Genomic DNA, 19,960 nt, shown 5'->3' with positions numbered 1-19,960 from the left:
AAAACTTTTGACAAATAAAAGGAATTTTTACCGTTTCACATCTTTATTGTAATTAACCACCTATCCACCACAATCCATCATTCTTCATGATTATGTTGGAACATTTTCCCATTCTGCTTAGTCGATAATCGAAGACGAGCTGTTCTGGCCTTTGGGTAAAGCCAGGCACCAGTCATGTGGTCGTTGATTCTCAAGTCTCCTCTGGACATTATTTTTATCCTAGAGGAAAAATAGAATTTTAGTTTCATGCATTAAAAAATCCTAATCAGAGTGAATGATCCAGTGGTGAAACGAGTCGAAAGCAAAATCTTAATCGAAGGGAATTAAATACTGGATATGTGCCGATAGACAATTCATCCTACGGACAAGTCGGTCCACAGGACCATCCACCCTCAAGCAAATCATATAAAATAGTTATAGAATTAAAACTATAGAGATCTTGGAATTTCGAGAATTACTCAGGAGACAGCAGCATAAAATGAGCTTTCTTCAATGTCGACTATCTTGCGAACCAATGAAACGATACGGACAGTTTTTTTTCAGTTTAAAGTTTCTGAAATAATGCAGAGAATGATTGCAAATCTGTGATAATTCACTCTGCCAATCCCGAGATATCGATCGAAGAAGGTCATTTTACCTCCGTCTTCCACGTTTCAATGATTTTCCTCCATTCTCTTGTGATTAATTTTTCCTATCTACCTAGCGAATGAAAGTCTTGTGTATCGCACGTACCAAACATCACTTTATGTATTTTTTGTCATAATTATTTATCTGATTTTTGTGTTTACTGTCGCTCAACAGCTTCTGCGTTGAATTCCATATAAAAATTTATTTCTATCTCTCATGGCCATGCTTTCATCAGTAAATGAATAATCGTTAATTATCATTAATGAGACCTGTACAAAACTCAATGAGTTTCAAGGACAATGCCACTCGTTTAACAATATTTCATTGATTGGTTTTTCGGATTTTCTATTTTTTTTCAATTGTTCTAGTGCATTAGGCTCTCGTTTATTTAATTATCTTGGAACTTGTGGTTTTCATGAATTTATCACAAACAAATTACGGATATATATTGATTTATTTGTTTTACTCACCTGGTTAAATTGGTCACCGTAGTTTCTTATTTTGCATTTTCTTATGTTATTAAGAAGTTCAGCATTTTTACTGTATTTATTTGTTTGTTCTTTGCATTGTGCTTTTTTCGTTTGTCTTCTCGTTTCACTCTTTTATCAATTGGTTTAACTGTTTCTTTTCGTATTTGATTATTCCATTTTCGGTTTTGGATTCAATTAATATCCTTCGTTTCATTATGCAAATTTTGTATTTTTAGATTAGATTTTTTTCTGTGGGAGGGAAGAACCCGGAGAAGGAAATCTTGTGATTGTAATTGCATTATCATGAGATCCGGTGCATAAACCGATATTTGCCATTTTTCTTTCTAAAAGAGGTGTGACAGTAAAATTCACAATATTTCCAAAAATAAAAAATCGTCAAAGTGCTTAGCAAGCCCTAGGTATTGACCGGTCACCATTCTCCCATGACAAGTACTGAAAAATCACATGATTTCCCACTCCCAAATGTTCTTCCGGCCAGAAGCAAGATAAAAAATTAAAAATAATTTAATTCCATCAAATTCACACTGAAAAAGTGATGTCCATCAGTAGATGATTATTGATATCTCTACGTTCTCTTTATGAACAGCAGAATACCTACGTTTTCTCTCATTAATTTTTCATGAATTACTTGCCACTGTTTAACGAGACGCCCTTATAGCCCTCGTTATTGTGTTCCTCTCAGTTTAATGGATTTCGCTGGTTTCCTATTCGGCAGTTTAGCTGGTTTTGCGTGAATTATTGGACAAATAATTATTCTCAATTCCATTCATTAAGTGTTCAATGAATTTTTTTTCACTATTGTGCGAAAGGGTGAAGAGGCAATGAATAAAAATGGGGGTAAGTAATCTTGTTCTGTTCTGACGATTTCTTTATCACCATTTTTCTCTCCATTTCTCAGCTGTCATTATGCTCTTGTCATACATGTCACATATTTAATTATCTCTCAAGTTGGATAAAGGTAATGATGGATCGACACATTAATTTCATCATTAATTGTCGTAAAATGAATATAAATTATGTTATAAAAGGATATATTTTTAATTAAATCTTGTTTCTTTAAATTTAAGTGTCAGTTTTCTTTCCTTACCAACTGAAAAACAAAATAATCATTGTCATTTGTACATGGTTTTACCGATCCATAATAACACATAAATTTATCCACGAAAATAATCTGAGTATTAATATTTTCGATAAATCCTCAATTCTCGTCGCTTGAAGCTACGTAATACCAGCACATCCTGGGTGAATAGTTAAAACGAAAGAAAAATAAAAATATAAAGTAACTAAAGATGATGGATCACGACCCAACGATTTTAATTCTTAAAATGAGTCTCTCATGAAAATGATTTTCTCAATACTCATTCACAATCAATAAATATCCATCTAAATTCATGTTTACATAATTTTTGGGTATTTTTATTTCAGTTCAGGGAATAAAAAGGCTAACACAAAAATTTTATTCCTATGACCAATGTGACTTAATTATAAAACACTCTCATTCGTTAATCTTTTGTATTTTTCGTGCTTATTCGTACCTCGCCCCTACTTTCTGCCCGATTACTTAAAAAATCCCAAGATAACAACCAAGTGAAATGGAACATTCTAGTTATTTTCATAAATTCTTTCAATTTTAGGAGATTATCAATCATTAAAATTAATTTGCCACGACTATTGTTTATTAATAATTGCGCTGAGACTGGGCGTAATCGTAACCAGCATTGCCACCTGCAAATATAGCCTCCGCAATTACCCATGCCATCGACTCGTCAATAATTTCTCCTCACTCTTATTTTATTTTTCTAAATTATTTGATTGATTGATTCGTGAATATCTGGATATTCTTCAAGATGTTTTTTCAGTGCAGGCCTTATCGATGCAATTTAGAATTCTCAACTGTCCTACAGGTTGGTTCTTACTCGGAATAAAGTGTCAATAAATTTGATTAATATTTTTAATGCTTATTTGTATCTAAAGTCTATTTTCAGCCTGATCTTTTTGAAAGTTGTCAAGGAGCAACGAAGGGAAATTTAAGATTGTTGTTATTTCCATAAATTTTTGAATTCACATAAGATCATCAATCGTTAAAATTAATTTGCCATTGCTTTGCAATTCGTCACATGTTTTTTCAACTGATTAATTTGTAGAGAAATCACTTTACAGCTGGAAATTCTAGGTCAAGTGATGAATATGCAATAATTTCTCTTGCTAATTTTTATTTTCTGTTGTTTATTGATAATTTCGCTGGGACTGGGTGTAATCGTAACCAGCACTGCCACCTGCAAATATTATACCCTCTCCTGTCACTCATTCCATCGACTCATGAATAATTTCTCCTCTCGTATTTCATTTTTCTAAATTCTTCGATTCAATAATTCATAAATATCTGTATATTCTTGGATTTGTTTATTTAGCGGAGGTCTCGCCCATCCGATTTACAATTTTAAATGAAAATTCTAAATATCCTACGGGTCATTCTCTTATCAGGACAAAAATGTCAATTAAAATTCGGGAGAAAAAAATACAGCTTTTGGAAATGATTAAAAGTGATTGTCCCATGAGTTTGTTAATTCTCCCAGTGGGTAGCTTTTAGCGCTTCTCGATTGTTCATAATTTTTTTCCGGTGGATTTAATTTCTCTGAGTGCGCAGTTAGGTTTATCTTATGGTCTCGATGGTTTGTCCCGATACTAATTTACGGGCGCTGTCGCCTGATTCAATAGTATTGGCTTTCTACTGCCTGGTACTTACCGTAGTCTTGTTTCCCGTAGCCACCGTCTTGTGTTGAGTAATCTGGAATAATAATGAGAGAATGTTAATGGTCAAGCTGTGGGAAATCGATTTTTAAATGATAGTCTTGGAATATTTCGAAATTCGTCCAATAATGGGCATTGAATTTGGATTTTTTCGCAATTGATGAAATGAGTAATTTAATTACACAATAATTTAGTCGATATCCGACCGAATAATAAGACCATGTCCTCCGAAAACAACAGCATGTTATTGCTGGAACCGGAATCTACCAACTAAAATGATGAAAATGTAACTTCAAAGATACGAGAAAACTCTACTGGTTAGATATTTAATCCCCAAGATGATGGTCTCTAACGATTGAATAATTATTGGAACTAACCGTAGCCGTGTGTTGAATAACCACCGGTCCGGCCTGCCATAACGCTGGGGTTACAAGACTGATCCTCATAGGGATTCCCAGGAGGATACCCACCGCCACCATCATCACCACCACCCAGTGTAGGAGCGACAGCCTCCTGCTGGTAATTCACTGTCCACCCACATCACATTAATATCGAGTACTCTCTATTTAATTATCAGTTCATAGGCATGCAAGTTTCGAGGAGTGTAGGAAGACTTTACCTTGAGGTGGGGCTTTTCCATAATTGTAAGGATCTGCGTTGAATCCACCGGGCGCCGGTGCTTGGACGTATCTGTTATCTGCTGGTGCTTGTGCAGTGTACCCCTGTCATCATAATTAATTAATTGTTTTGAATTTTAACCAATATAAAAATGAGTTGATGGACTTTAATGCTTTTTTGTCACTTATTTTTTAAATATATTTTATTATCCAACATAGAATTCTGAATGAATTACCGTAGTCTGCGTGTAATCCGAGGGCTGCTGATAGCTTTCGTAGCCTTGATATGCTGTCTGTTGATAACCGCTCTGAGGAGGTCCATAGCCTGTATTGCCACCACCTGGTGCACCATATCCGGTGACTTGTGGTTGCTGAGGCTGACTGTATCCATTTCCGGGACCGCCATATCCTTGACTGAAATGTGAGAGGGTCGTTGGTTGGTTGGTTAATTGACTTCAATATCAGTTTTCAGCAGTTTGATTTGCATTAATAATAAGCTAAATTTGGAGTGATTAAAGTTCTCATTATGCAACCAATAAATTTCATCTCGCCCCCATCCATTTTATACTTACTGATAATAAATTAATTTCTTGGTAAAAAAAATAATAATGGACTGAAACTTTCTTGCATAGAGATACGATATATCGCAATTAATTGCCACAAAAAAAGACTTTATCATTCTGAAGGACGAATCTCTTGCCAATGAGACTATTGGTGCGATTATAGCATTTGATACTTTAATATTCAAATGAAACAATTTTTTTTATAATTTTCAACTGTCGATTTATTGGTCCGAACAAGACTTGTCTGAGAACTTGCTCGTTATTCTCAGAGTAGGATCCACAAATCGATAATCTTCATCGTACATAATAATTATATACTTTAGTTATTGCATATACTTCAAATGAGTATTTGGATTTGTAAAATAATTCATTAAAGTCATTATATAGTTTTTTACAATTAAACTGATCCTGTAATTGGCCTTTGTGCTGTGGGATCTCTATGAAATGAAAATGAAAATGAAACACGGAGATCAATAACATTATGAAGAACTATTAGTTCTGCATGTGAAATAATTACTTTGTGGGTTGTGCGGCATAGCCATTGGCAGCTTGTTGTGGTGGGGCCTCGTATCTGGGCCGTTTGGGTGGTCCACCGACACCTGGCGGTCTTCCTCGCTTCATTGGACCACCACGGCCTCCACGGTCGCCGCCTCCGCCTCGTCCACCTCGATCACCGAATGATCCTGGACCTCCACGACCCATTCCACCTCGTGGAGCACCTCTCGAAAATCCCCTGAAAAATGAGATGAATAGATGATTATTATTAATGATAGAATTTATTAGTTGTTAGCACTGAAATGAGAATTACACATTTGCCTTTGCGAGTTTCATTTATATATATATATTCTGCGACGAAATATTTTTGAATTCTAGAGAGATCGAAATTATCGATTTGTGAGTTAGATAAGACAGTTCTAGCAATTAAATATTTTTGTAAAATAAAACCATCGGAGAAGATACAATTTTAAATGATGAAGATGGTGAATAAAACTTACCCATATCCTGAGCCCCGTCCTCCCCTATCTGAACCGCCCCCACGTCCACGGAAGCCTCCACCACGACTGTCACTCCTGTTAAAATCCCCACGTCCTCGTCCTCTGAAACCACCTGGTCCCCCTCTGGATCCACCTCTCATGGGTCCCCCCATTCCTGGTGGTGGAGGAGGACCGCCTCCTGGACCTCCAGCTAATCCACCTTCTGGAGGGCCACTGCGAACCCAGTCATTTACAATCAAAAAATGTTCACTCTTTATTAATTCAAGATTTAATGGTGTTAACTTACCCAGGAGGGAAGTGACCGCCTCTGCCTCGTCCGGGCGGTCCTCCTCGACCTCTCATGCCTGGGGGACTACCCCTCATTGGTCCAGGACCACCACCACGACCCCTCATCATTCCACCTCGTACTGGTCCACCCCTGGAATTTGTATTTTTCTTGAGTTCAAATGAAGGTAAAGCAACTATTGCAATTTTGAAGAGAGGTTATAAGTATGAATATACTTCACATTCAGGAGAAAAGATCGAGTGCATCGGAATAAAATTTAATCATGCTTGAATTGCGCATAACTCGGAATTTGCTGAGTGAAATTCAAAAAATCTCAGGTCATTGTCAAAATATTTTGAAGATCTTCAAAATGAGCTCAGAGTCATGAAAATCGCATCATTTCCTCGTGAAGGCTCGAGCAGTCAGGAGACTGCACTTTACCCAAATATTGTCTCAAAAACCCAAATGACAAAGTAGTTATAAAATATTGAGAACTCACCTTCCCCTGTCTGCAAAACCTCCTCGACCCCGCATGGGACCACCAGGGCCTCCTCGGCCGCGAAAACCCCCCCGAACTGGAGGTGCACCGTCCATTATCTGCAAGAAAAACCTCTCTAAAATTCAAGCTCATAACCTCCTCCCTAATCCCTGAGTATGTCTCTCAAATAAATTGAAAAAAAGGTATTAGGTATCCTCTGATCTCAATTTCTCAATCAAACAGAACGGCGATGAGGTTAAACGAACAAAATCCTCGCGCCATCGAGGAACATTTGCAAAGTAGCACTCAACAGTATCATTCAGTCAAAACTTATGGAAAGTCACATAAATAAATACTTTATAAACTCACGTTAACACAATTTATCTCGGTTTGTCTATTTTATATGTAATAAGCTTTCGAAGTTGATGCTCAAGTCAGTACACACACATAAACACAGTCAATTAATACAAATGGAGAGGGTAAAATGGACGCCGGCTTCAATGCGCGTTGTCTTTTCTCTCCTTCTTCTTTTTGGGGTTCGGGCGATTAGGATACACGAGTGCGCTGTGTCTGCGCAACATGTAGGCGCAGACCGGAACTATAATTCCTTTCTTCCCGTTAACAAGATAAATTTAGAGTTTCAACAGCAAAAAATAGACAGTTAAATTGTTTAATTTATGAACTCGTTTATTTTCTTCATGACATTATTCTTAAAATTTTACAAACATGACAAAAATTTGGTTCTGGACCCGGATGTAGCGAGTGAACGTAGTGAGGTCCGACACTACTCGAGTCAAATAATCGCCGATATTTGCATTTTCAATGAATTTTTCATCGAATAAATTACATTTTTGGATTTTCTAATTAATAAATTGTCTATTACCTCAATTAATATTTTCCTTCTTCAGTATTACCAGCAGCGTTCATCCTTCCCGACAGCTGGCAAGGCGTGCTCCGTCGCTAACCATATCACCCATCGGTAAGACCATCTCTGCAGTCCCTCCCATTTTCAAATCCTTCGATTTTCAATACAGCTATATTCAAGGAATCCCAAAATACCCACCTCTGAACGGATCAAACAATGCGCTTCACCTCATTCCATTCAATCCAATCCCCAATAATTTTATTCATCCCGAGCGATTCATTGACTCTCCCATACTAACGGATAGAATGCATATTCATCATATTCAGACCCCACATCTCTCATCCCCACGAGAACCCGTTGTCTCCACGTCGTACTCTCAAACATTTCTAAAAGTAACTCGTCGGCTCCGTCACGATCTAGTTTATAGGTACCATTACTAAAATAAAATGGAGGGTTACATTCTTTACTCATTGCATACATAATCCGCAATTGTCGGTGAAAGAATCAGGTGTCCTATACCCATCATCCGGAGCTAAAAAAATACAATTATCAACTCCGAAGCACTGGCTAAAAATCCTTCAAAGTCCTGGCAGTGAAAAACTGCTGAAAAGGTGGTAAAGTTTTGGGTCATCAATTTTCCGCCATACGGGGATGGAAAAATCTGAAAACTGGCCCAAAAAATTTTCTCTTTTTTGTACAAATCGATGACAATCGAAAGGGGACAAATAATTTCAATTAAATAATTTCGAGAAGTTTTCAAAGATATGAGAAGATGGAAGGAAAGCATCTAAGTAAGATGGCGGCCCTTACATTACCTCCACCTCGCACTTTTAAATATTTATAAAAATTATTTGTGCCCATGATATCACCTTCAACTCGTCTCATCTAATTCCCTGAAAGAGAACATTTTTTACTTGTCATCCACGAAATTTCTTCACCCCCTTTTGATCCAGAATTGATGACCCAAAATTTTTTCACCATCTCAGCGGATTGCCTCACTTCCTAGGCCTCCGAAAATACAAATTTTTCCTGTTCTCATTTATTATTATGAATTTTCCTTCGCAACTGAGCCCTCCCAAAAATACAAAAAGTGAGTAGTAACAGTGCGCATCAGGGCAGATACTTCCCATGTCCCGGAATCATCACCTCATCCAAAATTTTCCCCCGTTATCCCCTCAGTCAAACTCAACCCGAGAAATTACAAATTAGGAAGGGGTAATATGGGATGCGCGAGGGAGGTGGGGGAAGAGCGAAGAGGAGCATCGAGAGGTCTGTGGGAGTCGCACTGGTACTTCCGTGGCAATCGCATCTTGAGAAATAAAAAGGCGGACTGGGAGAACGATTACATCAGGTATGTGAGAACAGAAGAATAAATTAATTGCCTCACGCTTGATCTATCGATGCATGCCGCATCGATCGATCTATTTATTGATCCTCGACAACAACCGCTTATTAACCGATACCTAGAGCCGATAGTGACAATTCAGGGATGAACACCTGAATTGCTATGACCCTCCTCCAACGCTCCTCGAGAGTAACTCGATAAATCAGCTCGATTTCGCGATTTATTGCTATTAATTCCGACGTTTTAATTTTTGTAATCGATATCACCAATTCGAAAACCCCCAGCCGAGCCAAATCGGGCCACACTCGCGTCTTCTCGCGCTTTGTCTCGTTCGTTAACACTGTTGCGTAATATCTGAAACAGTTTCAATGACCAGTCGTGATAAATCTCCTGAGGTGATAAATGAGGAAATGAAAGATTTACGAGAATATCAATTATCGATTCGGGTGGAGACAGAAACAATCGTCGATATCTCGAGATCGGCAGAGTCAAATTTCCCGATTTTTTCCTCATTTTTGAAGGACTATTTTGGACTTCAAAATAAGCCAGACTTTTTTAAATCGCTTTGTTTAGTCAGATGATATTAGCGACTGAAGAGGAGTCCGCTTGACTAATCTCTAATTCGAGATTCTGGCGGAATTCTGGTGTGTTATGTTGAGATAATAAATCGAAATGATCGTTCAGGCGATGAATCATTTGGGAAATTGGAGGTGTGGGGGCAATCAGATGAGTGTCAGTTTTAGTTGTCGGGGTTATTAATTGGGGTATTTCTTGGCTAATGACTTTGTCCGCCTACTTTGGATGATGCATCGCTGCGCGGGTTGTTTTTGGCAGGGAGGGGGTGCTTCCAAGGGCACGTGCTCCGGGACGATTCCAGACACGTGGAGACTTTTAATAGAATTGAGAATATGGAAAATATGTGAAGGGAAAAATCCACTGAGAATTTTTTTTACTTGCACCGTCTTGTAATCGTAATTTTCTCATCCATTTAAATTACGTGCCTATTTATATTTATAAGGAATTCGGAAACACTTGAGTCATTTGAATAAACAACTCGTTCTGTTCAGGAAAAAGATTATCGCGTGTTGACTTAATCGTTGAATCATTGTTATTAATGAGATTTTTATTTAGGTCAAAAGAACACTTGTTTTTATTTAAAATACATTTCTTTTTATTTTTAAATGAAAATTCAGTTGGGGGGTGAATGAAAAATTCATCAATTTCTGGGGTGAGAAGTTAATTTAGGGAGTTTATGATTACGTGTTGGGTGGTGGGGTTTGTTGTTGGCTGTTGTATTTACATATTTCTTTGTGTTATGTTGAACTGAAAACGCAGAATTTCACGGACACAAAATTAGATGTGGTCTATTTTAACGACTTGAGGAGGAGCGCTAGAATGGCCGCGAGTTTCCGCAGTAGCATAAATCTCAGAGAATTAAAAATTCAAATAGTCTCTACATCCTAAAAATTTTGGAAACGGCTCTCCGATAAACCACTCAAATGATTTTTTAAATAATTTTTTTACCGGAAATTTTTTGCCAGCTCCGTAATTCGTGAATTTTTCATAAAATCTCCTCTTCACGAGGATTAATAAAATTCATTTACTTACATTTCTAAGATATCCTTGCGAAAAAAATAGTGAAAGCTCTCAAGTTTGTTTTGACTAAACCCCAAAATGTATTATTACCCCGGTGCAAAAAACCTATTACCACGACAATAAACCAGAAATAACCCCTTTCCACGGTTCCTCGATACTCCTGGCATTGCAACTAAAATCCTCAAATAGCTCCACTCACCCTGAGATAAGCCCTCGGAATAAAAATAAACAAAATAATTGCAGGTAACCGAAGTAGCACATCAGCTGCTGAAACTCAGCATCCATCAAGTGGTTCCCGAACCTGACAGATAAATTATTTAAAAAAAATGTCGAGACCAATACTGAGCAGGCCACGTACACGTGTGTACGGCTGCAATTACGACAAGGGCGAGTCGTACTACAAGCCAATGGTGGATCATCTCGATCGTAAATACAGCGGAAGGCCATTATTTCCGGAAGCTAGGACATCATTAGCTGATGAGATTGCAGCGAGACGTAGCGACATCGGTAACATCTTCAGTCGTTTTCCAAAATGGTTTTGAGGAGTGTCGAGTATTATGATGTCACCCTCACGATATTCCCTGCAAAAATCCCCTCCTCACCATCCGCCCTGAGAAAACAATAAGATATATTTTTCAAAAAAAAAAAGAAAACAAGTTTATTTTGACAGTTAGATTTTGGGGAATGACGTTTTTCTTTTTAATCTGGCAAATCTCCATTTGATCCCACGCGAAATTGTCTTTTTTTTCTGTTCATCCACAACCTCTGGCTGGCATGACACCACCACACACCCCAGTATCCTCTCGAGTGCATCCAATATTCGTCGGAATGGTTTTTTTTCTCGTATTTTGCCTCTTGCTGTTGCATCCAGCCAAATTAATCTCAACAATGTGAAAACTATTGGGAATGAGAGTAGTTGAAGTCTATCTTTTTAGAGGACTTTCATTAATGCTGTTGTTGTCCATAATCATTGTACAAAAATTTTGATTGACTGTTCAATAAATTGATTTCTTGAATTTTTCTAAATGACATGGTCTAAGTGGAGTCAGTTGCGTATTTGAAGAAACCCTTCTACTTTTTTTATGGCCACAATTGGTGGAGATGATTGGTTGAGAGGTCGAGAGAGAGATGTCTATTCGCGCGTACACATATGCGAAATTTTTTTCTGTTGAGCTTTTAATTGTCTCGGTAATGAGTTTTCATTTTTTGGGAATTTAGTTCTCTTCACGAGAGACTTTCAGTGCTTTTCGCAGGCTCGACTCATTATCGAGACGGCTCGAGATTAAATTTTTAGTAGGTAAATTCAGCGAAGTTGTGAAGCAGACATTAAATCGGAATTTTTAATGGGCACTGAGAGAAAAATAGTATGAATAATTGATTTGTTTAACTAAAGTTTTTTATGCGTGTATGCTTGAAAAGAGGTGGCGAGGTTCTCATGTTAAATTTCACTTGGACAGAATTTTTTATGGTGCATTTCTCCGCACCTACGAGCAATACCAAAATTTCCATGAGAACCTTTTCCGTACCTCTCGCACGCAGACGAAAAATTGTGGTAAAAGCGCCATAAAAATCATGTAAAACTGACGTTGTTCGTCGTGTATTGTGTTTTCCGTGCGAATTTTTATGGACTGTCACGTAAAAAATACGCTCCAGCGCATAAAAGTTACGTTTCCACCCATAAAATTCCCACAACGCAAGAGAGAAAAATTGTTTTTCGCTCCAGATATTTTCCGAGTTGAAGGTATATCCCTTGAAAATAGGATTTTTCACGATTGTCCCGATGATTTTCAGATCATACTGGAGCCACATTTGTCTAAAACCGATTTTTTTCTTGCGGTTATACCTCAAACCAAAAATTTCCGAACACTTCGTTTACCTTATTTTGATGTCTGATCACGTAAATTTTCTGGAAGTCTCTCAGTGTACATTTCTCTCTCCACAGCATCCATCAAAACCACCTGCAAAGTAATGCCTCCTCCTAAATCTCCTCCGACCCTCAGACCCCCCAACGATCCCCGATCCCCAAAAAAATCGAGCGAGAGAGAGAGAGGGAAAGAGAGATAAATGACAAAACCCTTGAACATAATCGATCCAATTAACCATCCCCACAGTCTGGAAAAATTCAATAAAAAACCGTCCCGGATTCGCTGGAGAACTCCTCCAGAATTCTCCAGGGAATTCTATTCAAGATCAACAAAACTCTCCTCCGAGTTCAATTTATTTTTGTCTGGAATCGATTACACAATTAAAAGATTTTGCGTGATGGTTTCGTAATTTGTTCTGAATATTTCTTTTCCCGTAGAATTTTTCTAGAAATTTCCAAAAATGCCCTCCGTATTTTTTTACACATATACCCACCCCTCCCGTCTTTTTTTTTGTCACCTATGAATGTGTACATGTCTCTCCTATCGGTTTTTGCAGGCAGCCGAGACTTGTCGGGGCCTAGAGCGAGCGCACGTGACCTTGACCTCGAATTTGATACACCCAGATCCCGCACCCTCGCCCCAACCCTCCACGAGGATGACGAGGATACAGTGTACGACATACGCGGACAGCGGACAAATCGTCGCAACTTGTCCGATGATTTTGCGAGTGAAGTTGCGGCAACGACGCGACGCTTTAAAGCCCACGCAGCGAGTCTGAGTTACGACAGTGAGCATTACGACGATTTGCGTCGAAGTGTCGTCGATCGGAGACAGGAGGTGATGGATAAATTCACAGAGTCGGCGAAGAATGCCCTGGAGGAGGCGGATGTTGCATTCAAGAGGCGCTCTAAATTGCTGAGCGACGCCGAGGGCGAGAGGAGTGTCGCCATAACCCGGTGGTCGAAGCTGGCGGATGCGGAGACCGAGTCGTCAGGAGCTGCGTCACGCGCCCGTCAGACCAAGGCCCGACTCGACGATCTTGAGAGTGAAATGGAGGAAATGGCCGAGAGACAAGCGAAACGCGAACGACGTGCTGCTGCTCTCAGGGCTCTCGTCAGCGAGTCCGCATCATGCGATGATTTCGTCCAGGAGTGCGTCAAGAAGACCGCCAAGAGCAGCGAGAAGCACGTGTCCTTCTAGGATTGTTTCTAATGTCCTTTCGTCCTCCTGTTCTGTTTGTCATGACGTCCTTTCATCTCGCTCTCTCTCTCTCTCTCTCACATCCGCAGAAAAATCTAAATGAAATTGCGATTGATTATGAAGCGCAAATATTTGAACTTCAATTAAAGATCAGGAAAAAAATTACGTTTAGGTTTTTCTGTCTGTATTCTTTCGACCTACAAACGGAAGCAAAACGGACATCTTTAGTATTCGATAAGTCCCCATCGACAAAAATAATTGTGAAGTATTTTTTTCATTAGACCTTTGATTGATTTAAATCCCATCGTCTGGAGTCATCGATAATTCAAAGAGGTCCGTTTTAGCTCGTCTTTCCTTACGTTTATTTAATACTCTACCCCGTCGGGGAGATGCTAGGAAGATTTTAATGTATTTTTTTCGTTCATGGTGATGTCGCGGAAGAAATAATTTCGCGGAAAACACCTGGAGAATTCGCTAGGGAATTCTATTGGAATTTTACAGTTTTCGGACGATTATTTATTTTCGGATGGAGAGATTTCATGGGAAATATTCTCCAGCGACACAAAGGGATACAAAAATAAATACAATGTTCAATCAAAGTCCAATAGAATCCCAATCAAATTTTCTATCGAATTGACTCGGTTTTCCTCTGATATTTTTGTTCCCGCGTGATGAACTGAGATGAGTTATCCTGAATTCCAGGCTTGATATATGTACGATGATGCTACCTGTTCGTGTGTACACTTTTGTCCCATTTCGTCTTTACGATAAATAAATGACTGGTTATGGAAATGATCCGATGGTGTTGTTTATTATTACGGTGATGCACCGGGAAGCACGTGCATGGGTTAGACATAGAAATAGGTACGTTTTGAATTTTTGTTAATTGGCTGGAGGTGGGAGCAACACAGGGTAATGATGAACAATTTTAGGAACGAGAAGTTTATCAGGAGCGATGGGTGAGCTGTTTGACGACGACATGGATAACTTGTGGGAGGGGTATGGTAGACCGATTGCCGACAACGAGGTCGAGGAGGGCTTTGTCCCTCTTCAGCGGAGGTTCAAGCAGCGACAGGCTGACACCTTCGAGGAGGAATTGGCGGAGTTGAGGCGGAAGCGGAGGGATCTTCAGGTATGTACGAGGAGGGGGATGGGTTCGGTTTGCTTGGGGTCCAGTTGAGAGGACAGACTAGAAATTATGTTGGGAAAATATTCTAAAGCCGGGTTTGGGTCGCCATCATCTTTGTGGGAAAATCCACACGAGTCCTATAAAAAAAAAATATCGTTGTTGTCTTGTTCTCAGGATCGTCTCTTCGACATGGTGGACATTGGTGCTGAGATCGAGCGAGCGAAACAGACCCTAGACAGCTCGAATCTGGCCTTCGAGAGGCACGCCTTGAAGTTCGATAACAAAGATATTCCGGAGGAGGAGCCGACGAGCCTGATCGCCCGGTTGGAAAAGTCCCGAAAGTTGCAGCAGAGCCGAGAACAAAAGGCCGAGGAGCCACCGATGATCAAGTGGTCCAAGTACGCGGAGATGAGGAACGACTTGCCGAGGATCAGCGCCTCGAGAGTAATGAGCCTAGACCCAGTGATCCCTCCTGTCGCCCCTGAGGAAATCATTCGCGATAAACCGACTGAAAAACGACGCAAGAAGCGCTCTATACTGAAACGCAAAAAGTCAGCTGGATTGTAGATGAGAAATGGACTCGTAACTATCTCGGTAATGAGAAGAGTTACAAGAAAACTGTTCAGGAACTTTTTGTAGACAATTTCATTCTCTAGAAAAAGTTTACAGTGATGTTTTCTCGTAGCAACAAGCGTTAATGAGATATTTGAGTCAATTTGTAGGGAAGTGGTGGAATGTTGCACCAAAAAGTTGGTTCATATTGAATTGAGTGCTTGATTATCTCGATAATGAGTACAATAGCAAGAAAACAGTGGAGGAACTTTTTATGGAATATTAGATTTCCTGTAAAAAAGTCCTGTAGAGTTTTCTTGTAAAATTGATCGGTAACGGGATAATGGAGTGGTTCAGTTGAGAAGCGGTGAAAAGGCGACAGAAAACACAGATGCACATCATACTGAGTGGGGGATTATCTCCATAATGAGCGCAGGTGCAAGAAAACTCTATGAGAACTTTTTGTGGAGAATTTAGTTTCGCATAAAAAAGCCCTTATGATATTTTCTCGCAACACCGACCATTAATGAGATATTGGAGTAATTATATAGTAAAGCGTTAAAACGATTCCTGAAAGACTCAATTTACACCAGATGGACTGCTTTACCCTCTCGATAATGAGTGGAGTTGCAAAACACCCGGAAAGAAATTTTTATGGAGAATTTAAAACTTAATTTTCCAGTGGTAATCCTCACAACCAATCCTACACCCAATACAGCGCCAAAACCTATCACCAAAATTGCAAAAACCTTCACTGGAGTGTCGAGAACTCCCGTTGAATCTGTAATCCAAGAAATTGTCATAAATTTTGAATAAATGATTATAAACCCAGATGTATGCGCCTCTCAATTGCTACGCATGAAATATTGTTATAAAAAATCCTAGTAAATTAAAAAAAAACATTCTATTACCTTTGTACTAAATGTTTATTTACCTGGGGAAATGTCGAAAGAAACTTCTAAAAGACATTTTCCATGAAAATTCTCGCACAAAAATATTTGATTAGAATAATTCAAACAGAGCAAATTTCTTCCTATTAAAAATATTTTTTTTATCCGTCTGAGAACCAAATGGCCTAAGTGCAACCCCAATTTCATAAAAAAGGAGATAAAATCGAGCCAGTCCCCTATGAAACCTATTTCCCCCTCATTGCATTAATGATTTCCCCAAAATTGAGGGGTGCATGGCTCGAAAAATTAGTAAGTAAATCAGATCACGATGTCATTGTGATTGGCTGTCGAAACGTGTCACCCCAGTTTCGAAATCTCTATCAATAGCTCCGTTGAAAAAAAAAAATCCAACGTGTCCCAGGAGATCGTGTCGGTCTCTCGCAATGGCTGAGGGCATAAAATATGAAAATTAGCCGATTAGTTGGCGAATGTCCAGTCCATCATACCGGTCAAATCCAATCATCGTGATAATGCACAGAGCAATGAGATTAATCGGCGCATCGTTGACAGCCGGTGGAGCTGATTGGCCCAATTAGATATGATGGAATGGTTGTACCCTCGAAATAGATATCTCAATGCCGGACTGAAAGGGCAATGGCAAAATGGCCCCAGAGAGGGGGAACAGTGAGACGCGAGAATTTTTAATTGCCCCCTCCACAGGGAATTGCAATCAAACCTTTGGTGGAGATAAAAACGATACATGTGGGGGGGCCCAGCAGTAGTCGAGGGTGAGTTACCTGGGGAGACGCCTCATTTGCTCAAGGAGGTCTCGATTCCATCTGCAGGTTTGTGGTGACTGGTTTTGTGTGGTGAAGGGGCTTTTTCTCGACTCATCGGAGGCAGTTGGATTATGCAAGTGATGTGGACAAGTGCCTGTTGCATAAGAGGATTTTTTAGGAGTGTTAGGACAGAGGACCGCTGCGGGGAATCCCCTCGGTGATCGAATTAATTCGCATTCTTGTCGTGGAACACATGTTTCATGCGACAGAATGCGACTTTTGTCCCCTATTATGTTCTCACACTGAAGGGGAATTTTTTACAACTAAAATAAATGTCCGGGATCTATTCTCAAGTGTTAATAAAAAACGCTACTCCTAACTCATAATCCTATGTCTTAAATTTTTCCCTGAAATTTAATATGCAAATTTGAAAAGTTTTCTCCAGTGGCTATTCAACTAAACCCATCGGGACGTAATTACAGGATCTAGTGGTCGAGTGAATTGAGGTATGGCGGATGACGAACCATCATGGGATTTTGAGGATGTGCCAGCATTGCCGGAAGAACCGCCACCGGAGGAAGCTCCAGCCGCTGCTACAGGGCCTGCTGCCAAGAAGCCGGAGCGGCCCAAATTAGATTACTCGGTCTTCGCCAAAGCACCGAAACCCAAGTATACTTTACACTGGGTCCGACCTATAATCCTTGGCTATCGCTACATTACTGATTATAGGTAATTATGTACACAATTTTCCTGGAGATGACCAGAGGCAAGATCTCGCGAAAAAAATTTAAATTATTAGAATCCATACAATTCAGACTTGAAAAAAATTGTCAACTCAAATATGTAGTGAAAAAGGTGTTACGTGTGCGTGCGAAAAGTGAATCTTTACGCACTTGTAACGCAATATATTATTTTCTGAAACTCATTTCTTAGTGGATTCGCTGCGATAAGGAACAGAACGCATGCGGAAAAATTAATTAATTCCAAGGCAATGCAGATGTTGATTAGCGAATGTCCTCAGGCAATTTTACTATAATGACGTGATCGACTGGCTGGACAAAAGGAATCGAGGTATCGAACGCGACCCACCAAATTGCGAGGAGTGGTCCGAGCGTGCGTTCAAGATGTACAACGCAAAGAATGTCAACAAAAGTGTGAAACAAACAGCGGATTTGCGATGGATAACTTGCTACAGAACTGTGCCAAGATACTACAGTTACCACACACGAGCCTATTACAGTCTAAAGTATCAACCGATTCTCTGAGTTCACCTTCAATGACATCCGATCAATCACTTCCTCATCTCTCTTCTCTCTTTTACTTTTGTCCCTCGCCCAATTTCTGCCCAATGCTGTGCCAATACTCAATAATATGCAGTTGCAAGCGGAGAAGAATATCGCAAAAATGCCTCACAATTGCTCTACAGGTAACTAGAGAGCGCAATTGCATTGTAGGAATTTTTATTTCGTAATTCAAGGAGAAATAAAACCCGAAGCATTTTTTTCGTTGATTTTTTTTCTCCGCTTGTGGACGAGAAAACCGACTGACTGTTACCACTCGCTGATGTTTTAAATAAATTGTATTCAAATTCAACATCAAAATGCATCTTGAACGAGTACAATGTCAACACTTTAATGTAGCAATGAACTGATACACGAAAGGTTTTTTTTCTTCGTTTGTATTCATAATAAACAACTATGAATAACTGTCATTTTTAGTAAATATATATGTCTGCTGTTTTTGTCTATTATTAAATATTAAGTCGCGAAGCGAATCAATAGGTTGAAAAATCTTACGATTGTTAGTGAGACGTGACAGAACAAGTCAATTCTTCAAGTCTTATTTGAGTGGATTTATCTCACTAACTGGATAGTTTTGGGATGAATTAAATTTTTTTACCCGACTTCTAAATATTATTTATCCTCTTGACAGCACTTTTAATATTTGTCCTGGAATATTTTTTAAGGGAAATAAAATTCAAACCATCCCTCATATTCTTCCATTACCTTTGGGGCGAAAATTTCTTCCCGTTCGCCCAGATGACCACAGTTTTCGAAAGAAATAATAAAAAACATATAATCATGAATTTAATATGTTTTCTCGGTAGTAAATAGCTTTAGGAGAAACCCTGATGATACAGATTTAACCATTTTTTTATGTGATGATAAAAAAATAGCGATGGGAAATTCAACGCCCCTCACATGTCTTAGGACAGGTTTTTTAAGAGTCGATAGTTCTCGAGACAAATCCACAAGATAAAAAATGAAAAATTTACTCAGCAGCAAAGGAAATAATTTCAATGGAATGCTGGGAATTAAACAATGATTTCTAGTTAAACTATAGGTATGGGCTATTCGATTTTCGATCGTCATTAATTTCACTTGAAATAAACTTATTCGGACAATCCAAAAATTCTTGATGCATCTCTTGTGCCGTGGTTCCTTTTTCTTTTATTTCATTTTCCATCAGTGTGACAAAGAGGGATTCACATCGTCGTGTATATATATTTAATTTTTTATCGCATAGGCACGGCTGAACATTCAACAGTTATCTAAGTATCAACTTCGTTACTTCGGATTATCGAAATAAATTGGTGAAATAGTCGGGGACAATCAGACAATCGTTGATTAAAATTAAACACTGAAAAGCTGATGATTGGCCGCCTCGACCAATGGCTAAATCTTTAATTAATCATTCAGTGATTTTTAAATATTATTTATACGTTCGTAGTGTTTTGATTCTGTTGATTAATTCATTATCCATAAGGGAGGTCAGAGGGCCTGTTGGGAGCGATCTGGAATAGCCGAGCAACGATTCGGGGATATATTTTCCGAAAAAGTATTTAAAAACCTGGAAGATGCCTTAAAAAATTTGATCACTCTTTAGAAACTGCGGAAAGTAAATGAACTTCAGAAATATTTACACAGTCGAGATGGAGGTCCCGCCATATTT

General features: G+C 39.0%; 3 protein-coding genes across 10 annotated transcripts; 2 read left to right on the top strand and 1 right to left on the bottom strand.

The window, feature by feature from the left end:
- Positions 1–24: 24 nt before the first annotated feature.
- Positions 25–7,332, bottom strand: LOC135162273 (serine/threonine-protein phosphatase 1 regulatory subunit 10-like). 7 transcript variants are annotated; one of them, XM_064120520.1, is made up of 10 exons: positions 7,157–7,329; positions 6,809–6,906; positions 6,331–6,462; positions 6,045–6,257; positions 5,567–5,782; positions 4,723–4,900; positions 4,489–4,591; positions 4,247–4,396; positions 3,865–3,906; positions 25–219 (listed from the first exon to the last, which is right to left on the bottom strand). In XM_064120520.1, exons 2-10 carry the CDS (start codon positions 6,901–6,903, stop codon positions 215–217), a joined length of 1,134 nt encoding a protein of 377 aa, XP_063976590.1. In that variant the 5' UTR covers positions 6,904–6,906; positions 7,157–7,329; the 3' UTR covers positions 25–214. The 7 variants fall into 7 exon arrangements, with proteins under 7 accessions (XP_063976590.1, XP_063976594.1, XP_063976588.1 ...); XM_064120518.1 differs by lacking the exon at positions 25–219 and adding an exon at positions 2,507–2,843 and having other exon boundaries at positions 7,157–7,330; XM_064120517.1 differs by lacking the exon at positions 25–219 and adding an exon at positions 2,507–3,394.
- A 1,524-nt stretch (positions 7,333–8,856) lies between these two features.
- LOC135162277 (uncharacterized) lies at positions 8,857–16,170 on the top strand. 2 transcript variants are annotated; one of them, XM_064120538.1, is made up of 4 exons: positions 8,857–9,003; positions 10,837–11,100; positions 14,591–14,790; positions 14,962–16,170. In XM_064120538.1, exons 2-4 carry the CDS (start codon positions 10,920–10,922, stop codon positions 15,352–15,354), a joined length of 774 nt encoding a protein of 257 aa, XP_063976608.1. In that variant the 5' UTR covers positions 8,857–9,003; positions 10,837–10,919; the 3' UTR covers positions 15,355–16,170. The 2 variants fall into 2 exon arrangements, with proteins under 2 accessions (XP_063976608.1, XP_063976607.1); XM_064120537.1 differs by lacking the exons at positions 14,591–14,790; positions 14,962–16,170 and adding an exon at positions 13,015–14,453.
- Positions 16,171–16,957: 787 nt separating this feature from the next.
- LOC135162283 (flightin) lies at positions 16,958–18,719 on the top strand. The gene is made up of 3 exons (XM_064120548.1): positions 16,958–17,074; positions 17,491–17,737; positions 18,030–18,719. Exons 2-3 carry the CDS (start codon positions 17,517–17,519, stop codon positions 18,271–18,273), a joined length of 465 nt encoding a protein of 154 aa, XP_063976618.1. The 5' UTR covers positions 16,958–17,074; positions 17,491–17,516; the 3' UTR covers positions 18,274–18,719.
- Positions 18,720–19,960: the final 1,241 nt, after the last annotated feature.

This window comes from Diachasmimorpha longicaudata, chromosome 5, assembly GCF_034640455.1.
Source record: "Diachasmimorpha longicaudata isolate KC_UGA_2023 chromosome 5, iyDiaLong2, whole genome shotgun sequence".
Lineage (NCBI taxonomy): Eukaryota > Metazoa > Arthropoda > Insecta > Hymenoptera > Braconidae > Diachasmimorpha > Diachasmimorpha longicaudata.
The sequence above is the reverse complement of the archived record's forward strand: the minus strand, read 5'-3'. Positions and strand labels throughout refer to the sequence as shown.

Coding starts and splice junctions, on each gene's coding strand:
- LOC135162273 (XM_064120517.1), bottom strand. CDS start 6,903: ATGGACGGTGCACCTCCAGTTCGGGGGGGTTTTCGCGGCCGAGGAGGC. Junction 5,783..6,044: donor GGACGGGGCTCAGGATATGG/GTAAGTTTTATT, acceptor CTCATTTTTCAG/GGGATTTTCGAGAGGTGCTC. Junction 3,395..3,864: donor CTACGGGAAACAAGACTACG/GTAAGTACCAGG, acceptor TAATATTTGCAG/GTGGCAGTGCTGGTTACGAT.
- LOC135162277 (XM_064120537.1), top strand. CDS start 10,920: ATGTCGAGACCAATACTGAGCAGGCCACGTACACGTGTGTACGGCTGC. Junction 11,101..13,014: donor AGCGAGACGTAGCGACATCG/GTAACATCTTCA, acceptor CGGTTTTTGCAG/GCAGCCGAGACTTGTCGGGG.
- LOC135162283 (XM_064120548.1), top strand. CDS start 17,517: ATGGCGGATGACGAACCATCATGGGATTTTGAGGATGTGCCAGCATTG. Junction 17,738..18,029: donor CGCTACATTACTGATTATAG/GTAATTATGTAC, acceptor GAATGTCCTCAG/GCAATTTTACTATAATGACG.